At 37.4% G+C, this 24,366-nt stretch overlaps 1 protein-coding gene across 1 annotated transcript in view; it reads right to left on the bottom strand.

The window, feature by feature from the left end:
* Window positions 1–24,366, bottom strand: part of EPHA6 (EPH receptor A6) — a 1,036,017-nt gene that overhangs the window by 302,133 nt on the left and 709,518 nt on the right. Inside the window, exons 9-10 of the mRNA XM_070368049.1 lie at window positions 6,531–6,639; window positions 4,087–4,157 (exon numbers count right to left, since the gene is read on the bottom strand). Of these exons, the coding sequence (XP_070224150.1) occupies window positions 4,087–4,157; window positions 6,531–6,639 (180 nt within the window). The remainder of the gene's footprint in view (window positions 1–4,086; window positions 4,158–6,530; window positions 6,640–24,366) is intronic.

Below are 24,366 nucleotides of genomic sequence, written 5' to 3'. Positions count from 1 at the left end.
GAAGGACGCCTGCGGCCTACGTAAGTGGTGCAAGCTTCTTGTCTTGAAGTTTTATTGGTCTCCCGCGTAAACCAAGCTACTCAGCCTCTTTTCTCCACTGAATTTTCCTACTGAGCTATCCTCATTCTATTACTCTTTATATCTCTAATTAATATCTAATTGAAGCTATTGTATCCTGATCCTCACTGACGCCGTCCCCGCTTCGAACTCCCTGGATCAGCCGGGGCTGGACTCCGGCAAAGATATACCCATTTGAATGCAGAGTTCCAAAGAATAGCAAGGAGAGATAAGAAATCAGTGATCAGGGCAAAAAAATAGAGGAAAACTATAGAATGTGAAAGACTAGAAATCTCTTCAAGAAAATTAGAGATACCAAGGGAACAGTTCATGCAAAGATGGGCTCAATAAAGGACAGAAATGCATGGACTTAACAGAAGCAGAAGATATTAAGAAGAGGTGGCAACAATACACAGAACTGTACAAAAAAGATCTTTCTGACCCAGATAATCAGGACGGTGTGATCACTCACGTAGAGCCAGATGTCCTGGAATGTGAAGTCAAGTGGGCATTAGGAAGCATCACTAGGAACAAAGCTAGTGGAGGTGATAGAATTCCAGTTGAGCTATTTCATATCCTGGAAGATGATGCTGTGAACGTGCTGCACTTAAGCCACTAGCACCCATATATTTTACTTTTAATGTAACTCCAGACATGGGAGAAACAAAGCATGAACTTTCTCCCCAGTCAAACATGCCCCTTAGAGTCCCTCCTAAGGAACTGTGGTTTTGGAGAGGACTCTTGAGAGTCCCTTGGACTGCAAGGAGATCATACCAGTCCATCCTAAAGGAAATCAGCCCTGAATATTCTTGGAAGGACTGATGCTGAAGCTGAAGCTCCAATACTTGGGCCACCGGATGCGAAGGACTGACTCACTAGAAAAGACCCTGATGCTGGGAAAGACTGAAGGCAGGAGGAGAAGGGGACAACAGAGGATGAGATGGTTGGATGGCATCACTGACTCAATGGACATGAGTTTGAGCAGGCTCCAGGAGTTGGTGATAGACAGGGAAGCCTGGTGTGCTTCAGTCCATGGGGTCACAAAGAGTCAGACATGACTGAGCATCTGAACTAAACTATCAGTTCTTCCTGGACTTTTTTACTCTATGTCCCTAGGTTTTCCTGAACTCATGTCCTATTTTAGTGGCCTCTCCCCTTTCAGAAACTCTTAGGCAATAAAGCACAGACTCCATGGCACAGCAACAGGGAGGATCACTACACTATGGATCATAGATCTTTCCTGTGATCTGGTAGTTGCTTCTATGGCAAAATTGCACATTTTCCTGGAAAGGATCCTCTTTCCATTCTGGAGGAAGGGATAAGAATCAAAGGCCCAAATCCAGTCACTCACTGTATAGGTACTCCTCTTTCTATGGTGGGGGTGAGGGTACTCACAGCCCATGGGCAGTTAGGAAGATAGATAGGGCTGGCTGGAAAACTTGGAAGTCTGGGTACATATTAACTTGAAACTTGTATGTGAAGTCACAGACTCCAGTAGATATTTCTCTGTTTTACTCACTAGTTTCTGCTTTCCACTTTAGATAGTCCCTAGATGACAGGAGATCATTTCTTAGAGTACATCTTTACACATTTCCTTAGCTATGGTTTTATAGGCAATGATCACACAGTCAACCTTTACTGAATACAGATTAGTAGGGGTTAAAAGATCAGTGTTATATTTATTGGACTGCAAGGAGACCCAATTAGTCCATCCTAAAGGAGATCAGTCCTGGGTATTCACTGGAAGGACTGATGTTGAAGCTGAAACTCCAATACTTCGGCCACCTGATGTGAAGAGCTGACTCATTTAAAAAGACCCTGATGCTGGGAAAGATTGAAGGCAGGAGAAGAAGGGGATGACAGAGGATGAGATGGTTGGATGGCATCACTGACTCGATGGACATGGGTTTGGGTGGACTCCGTGAGTTGGTGATGGACAGGGAGGCCTGGCATGCTGCAGTTCATGGGGTCGCAAAGAGTCAGATACGACTAAGCAACTGAACTGAACTGATAATTATTGCATATAAATTATCCTCAGTTTTTTTGCTTCTTAGATTTTGAAAGTCATACAACACCCTGAGTTAAGCATTGCCCAGGTCTTAGAAACATGTTCTTGCAAGAAAAACTCAAAAGCAAACAAAAGGTGATAAAATGAGTTTAGAGAAGGTGGTGAAAAGCTCATCAGCAGTAATTTGCTTCATAAGTTTTTCCGTGCCTGTTCTTTCATTACTTTTTGCCTCCAGACTTCTAGTGCTAGATAAGCACCAATAAGAACATCAGCACTTCCCAAAATCGTACCAGTAAAGCATGTTTCTAGATAGACTTGACTGATTCTAAAATGCTATGCTTTTCTTGACTTCTCAAACTCAAGAATTTGACTTTAGATTGGAGAAAATGAGAACAGATAATTTGTACTTTTGGTTCATACTCTTAATGATATTTTTGTAACTTCGTAGGAGTTGTGATTTCAGACTGAGTACTCTAAGTTCAAATCCAGTGGCTACTACTAGATGATTAGATCCATATGGTCATGTTGATAACATTACTTTATGCACAGATAACACATGCCATTTATTAACTTATGCATAGTTTTAACAATTCAACCATTTAATAATTTAAAGTGATATACATATCTACAGAATAAACTGATTGGTTAGTATCACTTTTTTTTCTTGAATACACAATATATGTAGTATAGCAAAAACCCCAAACTTAGTTCCAATTTTGAATATCTTGTTACTACTTATTTGTGTCTTCTTAAACATCTATTTGTTATCTTTCTTCTATCTTCTTGGCTTCCTCAGGTTATTTTCATTGCTTATTGCTGGGACCATCTGGTTCAGTTTATACTAAGCTACTAGTTGGAAAACAGGTGAAAACTTTTTCTTCTGCAGTTCAGTAGTGAATGTCCTGCAGTGAATCTTGAGGTTACTCAGTTTAAGTCACTGGACCAAGTGCCTAGATCCAGGTTTCTGCATCTGTCTACGTTATTTTTGGCTCATCCCATGACTGTTATCAGTTGTCTCAGTTCTCCCTTCCCTGCCAGGGCAGTGATCCTCAAACTCTTTGTGTGAAAAAAACCACATAGGAGAGTTTGTTAAAAATGCTTATCCCTTAGCCCTACTCTGGACCTTCTGAGTCTGAACATAGGTGGGTAAGGGTGAAAACTTTGATGGCAGCTGGTCCTCAGCCCCTGCTCAGAGAAGTCATGTGAATCTTAGACACGAGCCCTAAAGGAACCCTCTAGTTTATAATTTTCTCACTTACATCCTTTCCATTCTCTGAAGGGTAATATGGGTTGAAAAGTCACTTATTACTTCAGCTCAATTTGAAATAGAAGATGAGTTTAAATAGTTAAACAACTTGCTTCACATGTTATCTCTATACTATGATTAATTAGAGAACATCCCTTTCTTGTCAATTCAGTGTCTCACGACAGAGAAACTGCCTTGACAAAGTAGTTTGCAATTTGGAGGTGGAGGTGGGCGTTGGGGTGGGGGGTGGTGGTGGTGGCAATTATAAAACCAACTATAGTGGTAATTATAGCTTACTTCAGAAGAGATCCTTCAAATGACTATAACCTTGTTGTCAGCTCAAGGATTTCATACATATTCTAAGAGTTAAAGAGCTGATTTTCTAGTGTTAATGAATTTTAAATTGATTTGTTGTATGTTAAATGACAGTGCCTACAAGAAGCAACAAGAATCCCTTACTATTTCTATAGCTAATGATCCACTAAATAAAACCAACTAATGTTTTGGAGCCATTGTGAGTGGTAAATAACTAGATATAATCAGTCATCTTATATTTTTAGCTTATTCAGTTGTGTTTCCCAGCAAGCATAATTAGGAAAAAGGTAATATCATATAATGAGAAGCAGGTGCAATTTTCACTAGAAAACCTAGAAACCAGATGAAAAGTCTCAGTGCTAAAAGGTTGGAACTGAATTTCTTTGGCTTTCTCAACTCATGGATACATGTTTAAAATGAACTGTTAAAAACCATGGAAGAAAGTCACTGAACTACTTACAATGCCCATTCTGTAAGTCCTTTCTTCTCTTCTCTTCTGACTTCATTTTGGCCTTTATGTACCACTGACACCTTTATAAGAGGTAAAGAGAACCTTATTTAGGAATTATGCTGGATAAGAACCAATATCAATTAAAATACTCCTCACTCATAGGCAAAAATTCTTATCATAAAGATGGCTTTTAAGAACATCTTTATAGAAAATACTCCATAGAAGTTTCTTTTTACTATATCAATATTAGCTCCAGAGAAAAATAAAATACTCTCAAATAGATTGATCCAAATGATGGGAGGCCTAGAAAATATTTAATAACAAGCAGTGACAATCATGTCTTTCCTTATATGGCCTCTAACAGCTATAGTTGGTGAATAGCTTTAAAAGTCACAATGGAAACATTGTTCTTGATTCAGAAACTCAGAAATTTAGACAACTGTATTCCAGTTTCAGTGGTGAACAGTGTTTCTTTTTTTTTTTTTAAATTGGAAGTGGTAAAAGTGTGTTCTGTTTTCTGTCTCAGAAAAATCATGTCCTGAAGAATGAAGGCAGGAACTTATCTCCTATGACTTCTTTAACATGAAAAATTCATCAACATCCATATTACCTGACAGTTCATCAAACTGCTAATTCCAAATGGTTAAACAGAATACACCTGTGGTGCACAATCCACTCTTTCAATGTGAATTTGGCTTCAGATCCTATGACAAATTGCATATTTATTCAAATGTCTTAAAATTTTCATAGAATAATTTCCAGTGAATGCTTCTGTAGCAAAGTGCTTAAGTCATGCTTCAGAATAAATGTTTTATCTTATGTAACTGAACTTTTTTTTTTTTAATATAGAAAGTTAAGGAAGTTTCTGATGTCATATAAATTGGCAAACATGGAAACTGTACTAAATTATTTTCAACTTTCAATTTTTGTCATTATTAAATCTTTTTTTAAAATGGTATTCAAATTCTGTTTCAGAAATCCTAAATAAATATAACAGCCGTGCCTATCTCTCAGGTTTACTAGGCCAATCTTATTTAGCCTACAATGACTGTAAGGTCTTCTTTTAAGTTTGTCATATTTATGTATTAAGGCAGTATTTTCTGATCTTTTAAGGAAATACTTTTCTACATGTGTATTTAAATCATTTGCTTAAATACTCTGTGGCAATAAGGCCTTTAACTCATATTCTACAAATACATAAAATATAACTTATAATTGAACTAATTATGCTACATATGGAATAACTATAAATAAAATATAATTTGAGTGAACTTCCATAATGAATTTAGAAGCATTCTTTAAAACTGATGATAAGTGTGACACTGCTGTTTAAATGAAGTCTGAGACACTATTAGCTGCAAGAGTGATGCTTTGTCATAACAAACTGTGTAAAAATATAAATCTAAAGTTTAGGTGGAAGAAGCACTTTGACCAGCTGGTTGGGATTCAAGTCTAGATCTTTTGCTACATTAAATTTATTGTCATTTAAAATTCTCATCCATATTGCACTTCCACAGGAAAATATTTTCACTTGATTACATAACCAAATTAATGCAATTCTAATATCAATATGTTCAGTATTCAATGAATAAAAATTTTTCTATAATATTAAGTTTATAAAGCACGTTTAAATAAATTGTTCAGTTTCTCTGTTGAACTACTTTTTTCCCCAAGCAAAATCCATTTAATGATATAATTTGATTGCAGTAAAGGAAAAACTCAGAAGTCACTTATTGAATAGGATTTTATCATTCATTGTTTTTTTTTTTTATTTTTAAACTTTACATAATTGTATTAGTTTTGCCAAATATCAAAATGAATCCATCACAGGTATACATGTGCTCCCCATCCTGAACCCTCCTCCCTCCTCCCTCCCCATACCATCCCTCTGGGTCGTCCCAGTGCACTAGCCCCAAGAATCCAGTATCGTGCATTGAACCTGGACTGGCATCTCGTTTCATACATGATATTTTACATGTTTCAATGCCATTTTCCCAAATCTTCCCACCCTCTCCCTCTCCCACAGAGTCCATAAGACTGTTCCATACATCAGCGTCACTTTTGCTGTCTCGTACACAGGGTTATTGTTATCATCTTTCTAAATTCCATATATATGCGTTAGTATACTGTATTGGTGTTTTTCCTTCTGGCTTACTTCACTCTGTATAATAGGCTCCAGTTTCATCCACCTCATTAGAACTGATTCAAATGTATTCTTTTTAATGGCTGAATAATACATTCATTGTTTTCAAAGTGTTTTTCTCAGGTCTTCAGTTGCCTTCAGGTTCAGGGACCTGTTGCCACGTAAAGGTGCACTTGTCAAGAGTGGAATCTGCCCTGACTTATTTTTCTCACAGGTACAGTTCTTTAAGCTTAAAAGCCCTTGAACACACAGTGTATGAGAAGAATGGCTCTCCACAAATCCTGGAAATATTCTGGTATAATTCAGTTACCTGCCAGTTATTAAGAAGAAGAGAGTAAGAATGACGAGAAGAGTGAATCCTCCCACTGCTGCGGTGGCTATCACAAGAATCTGCCCTTGTTCCGCCGCCATGTCAGAAGCTGAAACACAGATAAGGTATTAACATTTCCCTGGGTGACCTTTCACTAGCAAATGTTTTACAACTTATTATATTCCTGAAAATACAATAATGAATACCAAAAAATTCCACAAAGCTTTCCCTTTATTTGACATGTAAGATGCAGATCCAAAACAAGGGCTGAAGATTGAAGTCTTAATCTACCCATAACCCTTTCTTTTTTTACAAAAATACTAAGAAAGCAGATGGGTTCCTAGTACCCCTCATTTTAAGATTAAGTAGATTTTGCGTAATTAAATAAGCAGATGAACTAAAGGATTTTGCTTACGTAATTGCTATTTCCTTGAACACGTTTGACAACTGTTGGGCTACACCCACAGGCTTGCAAACCCTGTAGTTGCCCACCTGAGAGACAAAGGAAAGCCAGGAGCCAGTGAAAGAAACAACAACAGTTTAGTACTTAGGGAATCTTACAAGTCTGAAAGTCCTGGAGCAACACTCCATCACAGATAGCAGACAGCAGCCAGGGCACAGTAGTAGTCTTCACAATCGAGGTGGAGGTAGGGTAACCATTTATAGGGGGAATTGGCTTCAGGTTGGCTCATCAGTCATCAGGGTAACCATAAGCTGGGGCAAGAATGTAGGCTGCTGCTGCTGCTAAGTCACTTCAGTCGTGTCCGACTCTGTGTGACCCCATAGACGGCAGCCCACCAGGCTCCCCTGTCCCTGGGATTCTCCAGGCAATAACACTGGAATGGGTTGCCATTTCCTAGGCAGTTATTGATTAAACCCTATAATTAAGAGGATTGGATAGTCATGTGAGTAGGGTGTAAGTGAACCATGGGCTGGTTGAGCAGAAGTTGTATAAGAGAGCAAGAGAACTGTCATCTTGAGTGGCCTGATCATATACCAACAGATCAGACTTTACAGACTGTTATAATGTCTGTTTTCTCAAAATAGAAAGGCTATTATTGCATAATTTAAGAATGAACTTCTTTACATTTCATAGATCTTAATTCAAAAATCAAAGTTATGAATTCCCACCTCTATAGCACAGGAGTGTATATAGTAGGTGCTTAGATGTTTGACTCAGATCAGATCAGATCAGTCGCTCAGTCGTGTCCGACTCTTTGCGACCCCATGAATCGCAGCACGCCAGGCCTCCCTGTCCATCACCAACTCCCAGAGTTCACTTAGTGAGTGTCCATTGAGTCGGTGAGTGTCCACTGAGTCGGTGATGCCATCCAGCCATCTCATCTTCTGTCGTCCCCTTTTCCTCCTGCCCCCAGTCCCTCCCAGCATCAGAGTCTTTTCCAATGAGTCAACTCTTTGCATGAGGTGGCCAAAGTACTGGAGTTTCAGCTTTAGCATCATTCCTTCCAAAGAAATCCCAGGGCTAATCTTCTGACTAGCAGTCATTAAAAAGTGAAAGTGAAAGTCGCTCAGTTGTGTCCCACTCTTTGGGACCCCATGGACTATACAGTCCATGGAATTCTCTAGGCAAGAATACTGGAGTGGGTAGCCTTTCCCTTCTCCAGGGGATCTTCCCAACCCAGGTATTGAACTCAGGTCTCCCACATTGCAGGCAGATTCTTTACCAGCTGAGCCACAAGGGAAGCTGGTCATTTTTAATTCATTAAGAACATGATATGTAAAAGCTCCCTTGTTTGAAGAAAAGTATAGATTATATGTTTATAGCATATAACTTCTTTCATTGACAAAACTGAAACTGCAAGGGCTGCATGTTTTCCTAACCTTCCAGGAATCTTTTTATTTCAATTAATTCATTCTCTGTATTACTGAAGTTTTAACAAGATATAATTTAATTAGATGGCAAATGGGTAATTGCTTAAGAAAGAAAGTGAGGTAAAGAAAGTGAAGCCCAGAGAAGTTAAAGAACTTGATCCACCTCACATATGACTATCACCAGAATTCAGATTTTAGATATTTTTAAAATTTCTCCTTCCTATACTATAACTCACAATAATAATTCAGTTTGTTATCAATATTCTAAAGCATTAAATCAATCAGTGCCTCCAATATCCCTTAACTTGAATAAAGCTTGATTTTTATTTAGGTTATTATAAAAATTATTAATCAGTTTTAAGCAACAAGCCAAACAAAAGAAAGAATACAACTGAAAAGCAAACCACTTAACTCTCTACCATAATAATTAAAATTTATTAAGCCTGAGAAAGACTTCCAAAGAAGTGGATCATTTTTTGGGAATCAAGTATGTGATAAGCTATGTGCAAGTTTATATTCACGGTAATAACTTTCTCATAAAAAGGATATTTCTACTAGAGAATATCTAAACCTTAAATGCTATTGTTGAGTCAGTAAGAAACCAGTCAATTATTTAAGAGGATTTTTAAGAAACCTAAATGTAAATAAACACAAAAATCATTTATCTTAAGGTTTTAGTAAACATTTACTAAATCTTGGAATTAGATGTTAGTCACTATGACTTAAGATATTTTCAGGCAATCTATTTCAATGTTGAGTTGTAGCACACAGTCTGTACAGAACCAAGTTAAATAGTTGAATTTTATCCAATAAATAATGTACTGATGGTTTTTTATTAGGTCCAAACTAGATTTCCTAATCTTCAAAATAATATTGATATCATGGGAATTAATGTGTGCCTTAAAATGTCAGTTTTTTTTTTTTCATTGAAAATAATTGAATAACAAATTATAAGGAATAGATGTTATAGAAAACAACATTAACTTTTTGAAGATGAAGGTGGCAGTTCAAAACAAAACATTATTTACTTACAAACTGGTGTATTTTTAAAATATATAATATAGTTGAAGAATTTTAAACCTGGAACATGTATTTTCATGATAGCTAGGTAGCAGGGGATTTTTTGAGACCATGTATTCAAGTTCAGATTGAGGAGAATATTATGTAATTGACTGTCTTTGGAAAATCATATCACCTCATTACAGAAAATTGTGTTGTTTAATTTAAGTAATTCCTTAGTAAGATGTGAGTACTACTAATATATCTTCTTTTTCACCCTGCTGCTAAGTTGCTTCAGTCGTGTCTGACTCTGTGCGACTCCATAGACGGCAGCCTACCAGGCTCCCCCATCCCTGGGATTCTCCAGGCAAGAACACTGGAGTGGGTTGCCATTTCCTTCTCCAATGCATGAAAGTGAAAAGTGAAAGGGAAGTCGCTCATTCGTGTCCGACTCTTAGCGACCCCACGGACTGCAGCCTACCAGGTTCCTCCATCCATGGGATTTTCCAGGCAAGAGTACTGGAGTGGGGTGCCATTGCCTTCTCCGTTTTCACCCTGGTGATTACATATTTATGAACTTTGCTTCAATTAAAATCTTAATTGGATGACAGATTATTAAGTTTTGACACTTTGAAAAATGTGTATTTCTGCATAATTGTTTATTAAACCTCTGTACTAGGAATTCTAAACACTCCTCTGTGAAGAATGTTGTGTGTGTATATGTATAGGAGACATAGGTTTGATAGTTGGGTTGAGAAGATCCCCTGGAGAAGGGAATGACAATCCACTCCAGTATTCTTGCCTGAAGAACCCCATGGACAGAGGAGCCTGGCGGACTATAGTCCATGGGGTCGCAAAGAGTCGGACATGACTGAGTGACTAAACAACAACAACAATGTATAATATATATTTAAAAATAAGAGTGTATAATGTGATGCACACTTATAGTAAAATTCTGTTGATGATGGGGCTGGGGTGATTATGAAAACATTATGAATCTCATCATCATCAACAATAGCCATATATATTTAATAGTAAACTATCCACTAGTATTATGCTTAGTACTTCAAATTCATTATCAAATTTATCTGTATAATAGTCTTAATAAGTGGGTACTATTATTATTCATAGTTTAAGTGGTTATATTACTTGCATAAGGTCACATGCCTTGTATACAAAAAAGCTGGCCATCCAACCCTGATTTATCAAGCTCCAAGCCCATACTTGGAGAAGACTCTTGAGAGTCCCTTGGACTGCAAGGAGATCAAACCAGTTAATCCTAAAGGAAATCAATCCTGAATATTCATTGGAAGGACTGATGCTGAAGCTGAAGCTCCAGTACTTTGGCCACCTGATGAGAAGAACTGACTCATTGGAAAAGACCCTGATGCTGGGAAAGATTGAAGGCAGGAGGAGAGGGGGACGACAGAGGATGAGATGATTGAATGGCATCACCAACTCAATGGACATGAGTTTGGGCAAGCTCTGGGAGTTGGTGATGGACAAGGAAGCCTGGCATGCTGCAGTCCATGGGGTCGCAAAGAGTTGGACACGACTAAGCGAGTGAACTGAACTGAAGCCCATCGTATTGCCACTATTTTATACCATCATTTTCACTAACAGAACATCTGGGTTGTATATTCTAGAACAATCATAGCCTTGCTTGACCCTGGTTTCATGTCTGTAAAAATGAGAATGTTGAATTAAATATTTTCACTTTCACTTTCAACACAAACCTTCAGAGCAATTTTACTGTGATATTGCATTATTTACTAAGGCTGCAATCAAACACTGGGAAAAACAAGAGCTACCATTATTTGGAAATGGGGAATTCACAAAACCTGTGCTGTAGCTCTTGGTCTAGACAGGGATAATTTCTGCCTTTTTATCATATTAGTGTGGCTAATCACAGAGCTCTGACTTTATATCAAGATAAAGTTCAAAGCCCTTAACTTTGTTAACATGGGGTTCTACAAATGGCTCTAGCATATATCTCCAGATTCATCTCTAATCATTCTTTAACCATGCTAAATTTCTGCCGGTTCTTACAATGCATTGACTTTCTATCATGGTCCATTTCTGTTCAGTCCTCCTACATGAACATCACATTGTTTTCTGGTTGTTTAGATTTTATTAGGTTCCCAGACATATGTCCCCATGGTCCCTTGTACTACTTTTATTGATAAATTTCTATAATGTTTCATTGAAATTACTTTTTTTAAAAATAATCTTTCTGTTAGACTGCAAATTCCATGAGGGTGGGGACTATATTCACTATAGTATGTGTAGTATGTTGAAGACATCCTCTCCTCCTCCTTTCCCCGCAAAAAGGAATTTGTAGGTATAATTGAGGACCTCAATCATCATGGATCAAATGGATGGGCTCAAATTCATGACAAGTGTCCTTATAAGAGACATGAGGAGAGAAGACAAAGAGGAGAAGGCTGTATGTAGGAAGACAGAGGCAGAGACGAGTTGTGCAGCCACAAGCCAAGGAATGCCCAGAGCCACCTTTACTGGAATCTTAGGATAGAGTGTGCTTCTGGCTTCCATAAATATGAGAGAACAAATTTGGTGTTTTAAGCCACCAAATGTGGTCATTTGCTAGAGTAATCCCAGGAAATTAAGGTAGTATTGGACCTACAGAAGTTGATACATGGTAGTAGCTCAATAAATGTTATTTATGTGAATGGATAGATGATTCTGTATAAAACAGGTTAGATTAACCCAGGATTATCCATGTCTTCACCTTTCACTTAATATGTAGAGATTTGCCCTGAAGGTAGCAACAATATGTATGTAAAGTCAGTCTATCTAACACTATTTTAATCAGTAGAATCCAATTATTCTGTATTCTTGGAGATAAAGCTTCCTGGGAGGCAGCCGCTACTGGAAGTATAGACTTTTACATTGAATCAAGTTGAGTAGATTAAGCTTGTAAATTTGAATCCAAGGTTAAGAATGACTGACAGCATAGAGGTGCTAGTAGACTCTAGATTATTGAGCACCTATTATATGGCAGGCACTGAGACCTAGTGGTGATATAGTGGTAAACAATAACACTGTCCTCCTGGATTTATAGTTCAGTGGGGAAGATAAACAACAAACAAGTAATTACAAGTCTAAGAACTGTTACGAAAGAGAAACTGCAAGGTGCTCTGGAAGAGAATAAACAGCCTTTGGTGATGAATCAGCAGAGTAGGGGGTTTCCCAGGTTGGTGCTATTGGTAAAGAATCTGCCTGTCAGTGCAGGAGGTGCCAGAGATGCTGGTTGGATCCCTGGGTCGGGAATATACTCTGGAGTAGGAAATGACAACCCACTCCGGTATTCTTGTCTGGAAAATTCCATGGACAGAGGAATCTGGTGGGCTACAGTCCATGGGGTCACAAAGAGTCAGACACAACTGAACCCACCCACACCACACTGCCTCTCACTGCAGCAGAGTAGGAGTTTGGAAACGTGATTATATTGGGAGTAGGAGGAGCGGAAGCAGAGGAGGGGAGCAGGAGGAAGGGGAGGAGGGGGAAGGACGAGGAGGAAGACAAGTTGTTCCCGGGCTACAGGTCTCAAAGACTCCATTAATGTAAACAGACACTAAGGGACTTCCCTGCTGGTCCAGTGGTTAAGAATCTGCCTTTTAAAGCAGGGGACGTAGGTTAACTGCCTGGTCTGAGAACTAAAGTCCCACATGCCTTGGGGCAACTAAGCCCCCACGCCACAACTAGAGAGAAGCCTGCCTGCCGCAACTGGAGATCCAGCATGCCGCAACTGGAGATCCAGCATGCCGCAAGGAGGTGCTGTGTGCTGACACAGGCAAAAATAAATATATTAAAAATAAACAGATACTCAGACAAATAAACCATAAAATCATCTACAAAATGAATGCATAAAATTCCATAAAATACAGTAAAGATAGAAACTCCTCTGTGGTGAAAACTTATCTATATTTCCACTTATTCATTTTTTCAATCCTGAGAAGATATTTCTAATTAGTTTTGTAGGAGAAATGTGTATATAAACATAAGATTTACTCATGTAAGTAACACCAAAGAGAGCAAACCTGTCCTTAAGAAGAAACACAATAAAGTCCATGGTAAGAAATAAAATGTGTTTGTAACTAGGTGATAGGAATTGTTCCTTTGCTTAATCGAATGAGGCTGTATTTTTAGAAAAAGATTAGTATATTAAAATGACATATTTCATTCTATGGTTTGGAAAGATGCATACTTCCTTAAGAGGAAGCAATTATCTGAAAAGAGTTGTAAAACTGTTACTGAGCAAGGACTTAGCACCTACCCAATGTGTGGCATAAGTCAGGATGACATTAAGTGAGGTTTGCTGTAGTTGTTTCTATTTAAAGAGAAAAAAAAGTGGTTATTTACTGGGTATCCAAAAAAAAAAAAAAAGAGAGAGATTTCATGTCTTTAGGAAAGTATGAGGGAAAAGCAATTTGCCTATTTTAAACCAAAGAATTTTTTTCTATGGAGGCATATGATTTTGTCTCTCTGTAATCAAGATTATTCTAGTTTATATTTACATTTCAAAGTGAAATCTGTTATTTGTATTCTGTGCCATTTTCTATGCAATACTTTTTACAGTTAACCCTTTTCTGTTTGAACAACTTTTTTAAAGCTGTGGGTGACAGCACTGACATGATTTTTTTGAATAAAGCATTTCTCAAAATTCTGCCCAGCGAAATACATTGCGGAATGTATTTGTTTCATGTTCATATGTTGTATTTACGACTCCCAATTTTAGATGAAATGTCAAAATTTCAAATGATATTATCTCATCACTTCACCAAAATAGTTTTTTAACAAAGAGTTCTCTACAAAGTAATGGATGGAGAGCACCTAGTAAGTTAATTGTAAGCTTTGTTGATAGTCAATACAGGAAATTATTACCATTTTTTTTTCAGGGAAAAAAAATAATCCCCTCTCAGGGAATATATAGCAATCAATATTGGTTTAAAATTGTGAAATTATATATATATATATAAAGATGTAGCAGTATACAATGGAGACTCATCAATCTGTAAAATCACCACTAAATGGTCATGTAGATGTAAGAGTGAGACAGAAGTGAAAACTGAAGAACTAGTTCTCCTAGATGAAGAGGATTTTGTGATTTTGTAAATGATGCTATTCTCTTGGTCACCTAGAATTGAAACATGAGGTCATCTCCGAGTTTACCTTTCCCTATAACTCCTGGTCCAGAGCAAATCATTATTATGTTGATATCATCTTGTCTTTATTACCACTAGTAATCTAAAACTTCAGCTTACAGATTAGGCTAGTTCTATAATTTTTTATTAGATTGCTTTCCCACAGTATCTCTTCCTAATCTATCCTACATTATGTGACTATAAAATTATACTTTAAAAAATTTTTAAATATTCAGACTTTCCTATAGCCTAAGAGAGTAAAATCACAGTAAGTACATCACTCTTAGAAATATTCATGGCATTGAAATATGTATAATATCATATATGAAACGAGTCACCAGCCCAGGTTCAATGCATGATACTGGATGCTTGGGGCTGGTGCACTGGGACGACCCAGAGGGATGGTATGGGGAGGGAGGAGGGAGGAGGGTTCAGAATAGGGAACACATGTATACTGTGGCAGATTCATTTTGATATATGGCAAAACCAATACAATATTGTAAAGTTAAATAAAACAAAATAAAAAAAATAAAATAGATAACCAAGGACCTACTGTAAAAAAAAAAAATTAATAAAATAAGGAAGTAATACAGAAAAAAAAAAAAAGAAATATTCAAGCCTAAAACTTTGAACTCAGCCTTCACATAGTGCAGGCAGATCATCAGTCCTGTCATTACTACATTTTAAAGTTATTTCTTAATTCATTCCCATTCACTCCTATCCCCACAGCTATTTTCTTAGTTCAGATACTCATCACATGCATTTGAATTCAGCTAGATGGCAACTTCAATTATGTGGAATACAGTGGAGCAGTGGCAAACGAGATAGACGTAAAGAGCCTCTGAAGAAACATCTGACAGATGGTCACATACTAAGAATACAGAGTTTACTCATAAAACAGCTTCAGTGCCTCACACTCTTACTTCAGATATGTTTATTGATTTCTGAATTCATATAGAAGTGTTTTTGTTTTTTTTTTTGCTAAGTCGCTTCAGTTGTGTCCGACTCTGTGCGACCCCATAGACGGCAGCCCACCAGGCTCCCCCGTCCCTGGGATTCTCCAGGCAAGAACACTGGAGTGGGTTGCCATTGCCTTCTCCGTATAGAAGTGTAGCAGATGTAAATTAAGTGTTAAGACCAGACATGAGATACCTAAAGAGAGGGAGTTGAATGGAAGTGCACACTGCTAGGCTGACTGAAAGAACAACTGGGAAAATTGAAAATCTGACATAAAATTCCGAAATACATACTACTCTGGAGGCAGGAGTTTAGGATCAAACAGCTCTATAAAATTCAAGGAGCACCAATGGACTCACTATGTCAGAACTCAATACATTACTATGGTCAGCCAAGGTCAACTAAAAACATACTGAGACATGTCTAATATAGTTTATATAGAAGGACAGGAGTTCATGGATGCATGATTGGAAACAATTTCCCTTCAATATATTTAACAATGATAAAAATAATAATTTAAAGACCAAACCTGTGTCTGAAAACTTTAACTATCAAAATGATTCATTTTCTGAAGATTTCTGGTTTTTTTTTTGGCCCATTTCAAATATATCATAAGCTTCTTGAGGGTAGAAACAATATCATTTGCCTTTCTGTATCACATGGGATTAGCATAGTGCCTTACATAGCATAGGGATTAATAAATGTATGTTTTCATAAAGAAGAGATAAAGAACACATTCTAGATATTAGTCTCTGACTAAAAGAAAATTTTCATATGTGATTTGTTTGGTAATGTTAATGTCTAAAATGTTCTAGTGACACAAGAATTCCCTTATACCTTTGTATTTTGGCATTTAATATGTTCTGTAATTAAAATAGTATGAATGGATGTGAGAGTTGGACTGTGAAGAAGGCTGAACGCCAAAGAATTGATGCTTTTGAACTGTGGTGTTGGAGAAGACTCTTGAGAGTCCCTTAGACTGCAAGGAGATCCAAGCAGTCCATTCTGAAGGAGATCAGCCCTGGGATTTCTTTGGAAGGAATGATGCAAAAGCTGAAACTCCAGTACTTTGGCCACCTCATGCGAAGAGTTGACTCATTGGGAAAGACTCTGATGCTGGGAGGGATTGGGGGCAGGAGGAGAAGGGGACAACAGAGGATGAGATGGCTGGATGGCATCATTGACTCGATGGACGTGAGTCTGAGTGAACTCTGGGAGTTGGTGATGGACAGGGAGGCCTGGCGTGCTGCGATTCATGGGGTCGCACAGAGTTGGACACGACTGAGCGACTGATCTGATCTGATCTGATCTGATGAGTAAATTTCTTCATTCAAATATCCCAGCCTAGGATTTAAATGAAGTAGCTACTTAGCAGAAGAGGTTTGGCCTAACATTGTATTAACATGTTTGTTTTATATTCATTCAACATTTGATTCCATCTACCAACAAGAAAAATATCCCTAAGATTGACTTAAGAGAGAGAGAATAGTAAGAGACTCTGATGCAGTCTAGTGAGCCAGTTACTGAATTCTCTTCTCAGCTGAATGGAAACAAACCTCATGAAACATTTCTGTTGACGTAAAGACCCTTAGCTGGGATTATACTTTTTCAGAAAATCATTTCACATATGTGCTTTCCTCCGCTGTTCTGTCATTTCTCCAGAAACAATGCAGTTCAGTACTTCAAACTGTGGCTACATTGGGACACAAAAGATTTCAAGATTCACTCTATTTGATGCCCTTAATTTGATGCCCTTACTTGTCAGATAAAAATGCCAAATGATACAGGGATAACTGGAAAATGTGAGTTTGGTACAACTTGATGGAGAGGCAGAAGCAGAAGCAGGTAGTGCAGCATGATGAAACAATTTCTGTCTTTTTTTTAAAAGGGATTGTTTTCTGCACTAATAAATGGTCAGCATGCCTTGCTACAGGTAGGCTTCATATGATAAGTATCAAAGAACAGTGAAAAGAGATCGAGGCATTTAAACACCTGGTACTATTGTTAACATTCTAAATGTCAAGAATTTAATTTGTAATTGTCTATATTTCATATAGTTATTGGAAGCTGTGATAAGTCTTTGATAACATTTCTTTTCAATTGAAATACTCATGTTCCCAAAATACATATTTTATCATTAAAAAAAAACATTAAATGTCAAATAGAATTTCCTTATAAATTTCACAAATTCCCTGGATTACTGACCTGGAATCTATTATGTTCAAATACTGTTCAACAAGTATCATAATAATAATAGTTGGTATTTGCATTACGGTAGGCAGATATATGGAGAAGGCAATGGCACCCCACTCCAGTACTTTTGCCTAGAAAATCCCATGGATGGAGGAGCCTGGTAGGCTGCAGTTCATGGGGTCGCTAGAGTCGGACACGATTGAGTGACTTCACTTTCACTTTTCATTTTCATGCATTGGAGAAGGAAATGGCAACCCACTCCAGTGTTCTTGCCTGGAGAATCCCAGGGACGGGAAGCCTGGTGGGCTGCTTTCTCTGGGGTTGCAGAGTCAGACACGACAGAAGCAACGCAGCAGCAGCAGCAGCAGGCAGATATATAAATCAATCTATGGGTGTATATATATATATATGGGCTTCACTGGTGGCTTAGATGGTAAAGAATCTGCCTGCAATGTGGGAGACATGGGTTTGATCCCTGGGTTGGGAAGATCCCATGGAGGAGGGCATGGCAACCCACTCCAGTATTCTTGCCTGGAGAATCCCATGGACAGAGGAGCCTGGTGGGCTGCAGCTCATGGGGTCACAAACAATTGGACATGACTGAGTGATTAAGCACAGCGCACAGCTCACAGCACAGTACAGGCATATATATGCATCTGAGGTTATAGCTTTTTAATATAAAGGTTAGTGTAATTTGAGGTAAGCAGATTTATAATTAAATGTATAGAGATCACAAGTTTCACAAGGCTTATAAAAGATTTATTTAGAATCTGTTTTTTAGAAAAAATATTTAAAGAAAAAATCCTGAGAAAAAACACACATGATTATTTAAAAAATGTTCCATAGGATTTTTTGAGGAAATTCTCACTCACTGACTCATTATCCATTCAAAAATGACAAAAATACTAACCATTTAGAATGTGCTAAACACTATGATGTAAGCATTTGGGAAACAAACAAACAAAAACAAACACTAAAGTATATTTTCCTGTTCTCATAGTAGTTTCTCTTTAGTGAAGGGGTTAGAGATGTAAGCCTTAATTGTGTTATAGCAAAATTGTTGCTAAAATGGAGGTATGTATGAAGCTCATGTGATAAGAGTATGAGAGTAATAACCTTGACAGGAAGAAGTGAAAGAAGGTTTATAAAGGTGATTCTGACTGGAATGATTAAATATGCAGTCACCAAGGTGATGAATAGATATTGGGACATTCTAGTTTGAAGAAATGACATCACAAATTTGGAGACACAAAATAGCTCAACATCTTGAGGAGTTATTTCTGTGTACTTTGGGATGTCTGAGACATAGATCAAGAGGCTGAACTGGAGGCTGGAAAAGAGAGGCAAAGGGTGGATCATGAAAATTTAAATTGACATCAGTTGGTGTGCTTATGTTTTTCTCAAGTTACCATTCACATTCAGGTTCAGAAGTAGAGGTATTGGAGATATGAGTTTCATCAAAATTGCCTTACTGGAGATATAAACTCTTGCAAATATATGGGAAGGATCTGCCTGAAGATAAATCCAACAGAGAATAAAGCAGAAGTGAGAGAGAGAAAGTACTGAGAACATAGTTGGAGAGCCTGGATTCAGCCTGAATCTCACTTTTCATTAAGCCAGTCAGGGTTTTGTTACTTGAAATTGATAGTCCTATTTAATATAATAAACCAAAGAGGGAAGACTTTGGTTGTATTTATCAACATACATATCCTACTATGGGCTTTCCTGGTGGCTCAGTGGTAAAGAATCTGCCTGCCAATGCAGAAGACACAGGTTTGATCCCTGGGTCAGGAAAATCTCCCAAAGGAGGAAATGGCCACCCACTCCAGTATTCTTGCCTAAGAAATCCCATGGACAGAGGAGCCTGGTGGGCTGCAGTTCATGGGGTTGCAAAGAGTTGGACATGACTGAGCAACTACTTAACAACAATATCCTAATACACAGGGAAGGGAAAGTAAGTGGGTCTTTATATTTCCAAGAAAAAATTTCTCATTGCTTATTATGTTGCATGAGCTGGATATTTCCTATCTTCATTTACTTTTTTTTTTTTTAATTGATGTTGAATACAGCCTTCTGAGTATGTTTTTCCCCACAACTAGATGGATAGGACTGGAAGCATAAGGTAAAATGGGATGGGGGAGGGTTACTTTTATAAAATAACTTTTTGTTAAACAAAGAATATCAAATTCTCTGCCTGAAGATTCCTTTTTTATTTAACAGACAGATTAGATTCAGGGGAAAATCAGTCCTGTTTAGCATATATTTAATAGATCTTATGCACTGACTTAATAAAAATTGCATGGATGTAAAAACAAACCAAAAATAAAAACAAATGAACTGACATTTCTGGCAAGTTGAGCATGACAGGATATTAAAATCAGATTGTGGAAAAATCTGCTCAATTTAAACCCATCTAATGATAAACTCATTACCACGAAATCTGGATCTGAACAAATTCCTGTGGAAGACTTTTACTTAATTTTCTCATTAATGATAAAGCAGATTTGAGACTACAGTTGTCCCATGTATGGCTTCAGTAGAAGTATCTTATGAAAGTACAGAAACCAGCGATGTTGGGGGTGTGACTGTAATTTCTCTCAGTTTTATGGACCCAAGCACTGTGTCCTAAGCAATTTAGATCCCAGGCATCTAATAGGAACCTGCTACTTCTTATGTCAGGACTCATTTGATTATCCCCTGAAAGTGAGTAAGTTGTATGGTAAGTTTTTGTTCATTGCTTGAAATTGTTTGAAGCCTGTTCTGAGTAGCACCAAACCATCTACCTCAACTTTTAACCAGTCACTATAACTTGTTCTGAAAGATTTAAGGACAATCAATCCTTTTTTATTTTATTTATTTATTAAAAATTTATTTTTAATTGATGGATAATTGTTTTACAATATTGTGTTGTTTCTGCCATACATCAACATGAATCGGGCATAGATATACACATATCCCCTTCCTCTTGAGCCTCTGTCCCACCTCCTACCCCATCCTACCCCTCTAGGTGTCACAGGGCACCTGTTTGAGCTCCCCAAGTCATACATAGAATTCCCACTGGCTATCTATTTTATATATAGTAGTGTTTCCATGCAACCCTATTTTTAAAAAAGGCCATAGTCCTACAAAACTATGGCTCTATTCAATTTTCTGAGTGTCCCTCAAGTATTATGTTATGCTTTCCCAGAAACCACAAGTGAGGATTCCAAGTTAAATATTCTGTATTGGAAGCAAGAAGCTAGGCACAGTATTACTCTAATATTTACTGCCATTATTTTCAAGAAAATAACACTTTTTGCTTTGCATATTGACCTCTCACTAAATTTTTACTTCTTTGCCTAGAGAATCAAGTTAACTTAAAACTGAGGCTTTGTATGATTCTGAAAACATGGCAGTAAATACCACTCTAAAAGAATGGTAAACTGGGGCTTCCCTGGTGGTCCAGTGATTAAGAATCTGCCTTGCAGTGCAAGGGACACGAGTTTGATCCCTGGTCTGGGAAGATTTCACATGTTTCGGATTAGCCCATGTGCCACAACTACTGAGCAAGCACTTTAGAGCTCTGGCTCTGCACGAGAGACCTCTGCAGTGAAGAGTCGCCACAAGCCTGCGAGCAGCAACGGAGACCCACTACAGCCAAAAAATTAAATAAATAAATAAAGCTTTTAAAAATGTTAAAAAATAAAAGAATGGTGAACTAAAAGGCAAAAGTTTTCTGACATACCCATGAACAATTTCGTGTAATATGAACCAGTACTGTGTTTTATTTACTCATCTTTTAAATCAGTATCTTCACAATTTGATACTGATTGTAGACAAACTGCATATATGCCATCTTGGTAGACAGAATAATACATCTATTTCAATATGTTTATGACATGGGTTTTATTTTCAAAAACTAGAATTGATTTCTGGATATAAATAACTCTGCCAATTTAATACTGCCATAAACAATTATATAATCATCAACTTTATCAAAACTAAAATCATTTTCTTTGGTAGACAAAAGGTAATTGACCAAAAGTCTACAAACTAGACCACCTATTCTATTTTGTACGACATACTTTTCCCATGGCTTATCCTAGAAAGTGTGCTACACAACTATGCAACTCAATATATATGGAGCGGTTCTCAGGCTTCTTTTTGATGTCTTGGAACACCTGCTTTGATAACTTGGAACACCTGTTTTCCAGGCCAGAATCATCTTCTTTCCACAGTGCCCTGTGGTGTGAAACTCTAGGCTTTCAGTCTACAGAATGTTTAACTCTGGGAGCACATCCAAATCCGCTTCCTAAGGACAGTCTTTGCTTTGCCTGCAGCCCATTTCAGTGCAAATGTGGGGAGATTTTATTTTCACATGAGCAAAAATATTGGTTGGATATCTTGGCCTTAATAGTGGAAAGATTTCTGCATCTTCTTCATCTTATTTTTAAAGCACCTGAATCATCCCTCAGTACAAGAATAGAGAATCTAAGCACTCATTAAAGACTAGTCTTAAATTTTTAGTAAGGGTTCCCTTGCTGCTCAGCTGGTAAAGAATCTGCCTGCAATGTGGGAGACCTGGGTTCAATCCCTGGGTTGGGAAGATCCTCTGGAGAAGGAAAAGACTCTCATTCCAGTATTCCATCCTGGAGAATTCCATGGACTGTATAGTCCATGGGGTCGCAAAGAATGGGACTTGACTGAGTGATTTTCACTTTCACTTTTCAAGCATCTCTTAGGATATCTCCTCAGTCCTGTCTCTGAAAACTGCCTCCACCCCAGGGTAGGGTCTTAGAAGACTGTTCTCTCTGGCTTAGGCTCCCAGACATGAATTGGATTAGGGATGGAGATCTGACTCAAACTGGGTCACTCATGGCCTCTCTTCCAGGAATTTGGGATAGGATTCACAGTATTTGCCAATTTTAATCCATGATTGATATGTAAGAGAAATGTGAATTTGCAAGCCATGGGGCAGATAGATATCCTTTCCTAAATGAACACAGACAGGTAAAACTAGTCTTTAGAGAGAGAAACAGAGATGCATGGCTGTGTAGACCAAGAGAAAGAATGACTGCCTTTCTTTCAAGAGTTTTCTGATTTCTTGTTTTTAGCCCTTTTTGAAGCCTAGGTTTACTCCCCACATTTCCACTTTAGTTCTACCTGGCATATTCTTGTATCTCTTTTGTTAACTTAGCTCGGACATGACTGAGCGACTGAACTGACTGAAAAGCCACCTTCAAGCAGTGATGGCTTTACCTCAGTCAGGCTTGCTTTTATTAAAAGTTGTAATCAGAAAACAGCACATGAAACAAACTTCTGCCTTTGGTGAAAAAAACTCTGCTTGAGGCCATTAATCTCAATTCCCTCCTTATATATTTCCTACAGCATTTGGGCTTAATATTAAGAGTTTGACCACTTCTTTAGTCTCTGCTGCTGCCAGAAGTCTCAAAGGTAGAGGTGGTGCACACATACACTGCTAGTAATAACCATCAAGACAAGACTTGTTCCTTCTTGTTTTTATGGAACTAATCTTTTACTTCTAGTACAAATTTACAAAACATTTTTTATATGTGTTTTAAACTGCCTTGAATAGTTTTTAGGGGGGAGAGAAATGCAAGTAAAAAAACCAACAATCCTCTGTTTAGTTAATCAAAGTTTCTGAGAAAGCATTCTTATAAAATTTAAGGGCAATTTAGATACATTAGTATATATGTGGGAAAAGTCATGCTACTTATAGCTGCAAGCATTCAGCTTTATTCCTAAAACATGAAATGTAACTTTAAGTGTAATTCTCTTAAGTCTAATGAATTATATTAATGATTTTACATCAGTTATTTATATGTCTGGGTGCATTCTGTTAAACAATATTTTAAGTAATTCTAGATAATTAGCAAAAAGTGTAATAGAGGTCACTTCTATTCTCCTTTAAAACCCATGAGAAGAATTTCTAAATTCCATATGTTTACTGGATTGATTCATTTGTTAAGTACCACCCCTTACCCCCAGCAATGGAGGTACATAAAATCTAGGTAGTTTCCAGTGACTTTTTTATATTGTTTCTCTTTTGAAGATTGACAGAAACTATTTGCTGAATTGCTTTTATTTTCTGTACTGATTATTGGCATTCTTCACTTGTCCTAATCCCCTGATTTCCAGAGTATAAGCTACTGGAAGTCTTAAGCTAAGGTTGCATATAAGACTCTCTGAACTATCTTCCCAGTCATGGGCCAAGTAAGATGCTCCTTCTCTTCTCATGTATACAAGTTCTAAGGTTGTAGCAGTCTCTGGATGTCACTGATCAAGGTAAGAATAGAATTACCCTATCAACCTTTTATTTACTTACTTTTGACCTTCATTTCTGTAAAGTATTTCTCTATCTTAGGCAGTAAGAACACTAGGAGAAATGGTGACAGAGACAGTTTTATATGCAAAAGTATGTTTTTAATAAACGCGCATTAAATTTATATTGCCTGCTTCTATTAATAATCTCAAGGTAGGATAGAGTCTAATTATGAATGACATACTTTTAAAATCCTTAAAAGTAAATAGCAATTGTTAAAGAGCATAACTTAAAAGAAAATGACTATGGGTATTAGTTGCATATCTTAACTACATGTTTATGCTTAATATAATTTGAAATCTATCATCCCAGCGGACAGTTAAGCAAGAAGAGAGAGAGAAAATGACAAAAAGACAGATAGCTGGTT

Source organism: Bos mutus, chromosome 1, assembly GCF_027580195.1.
Source record: "Bos mutus isolate GX-2022 chromosome 1, NWIPB_WYAK_1.1, whole genome shotgun sequence".
Taxonomy (NCBI): Eukaryota; Metazoa; Chordata; class Mammalia; order Artiodactyla; family Bovidae; genus Bos; species Bos mutus.
Note: the sequence above shows the minus strand (reverse complement) of the source record. Positions and strands in the feature narration are given on the sequence as shown.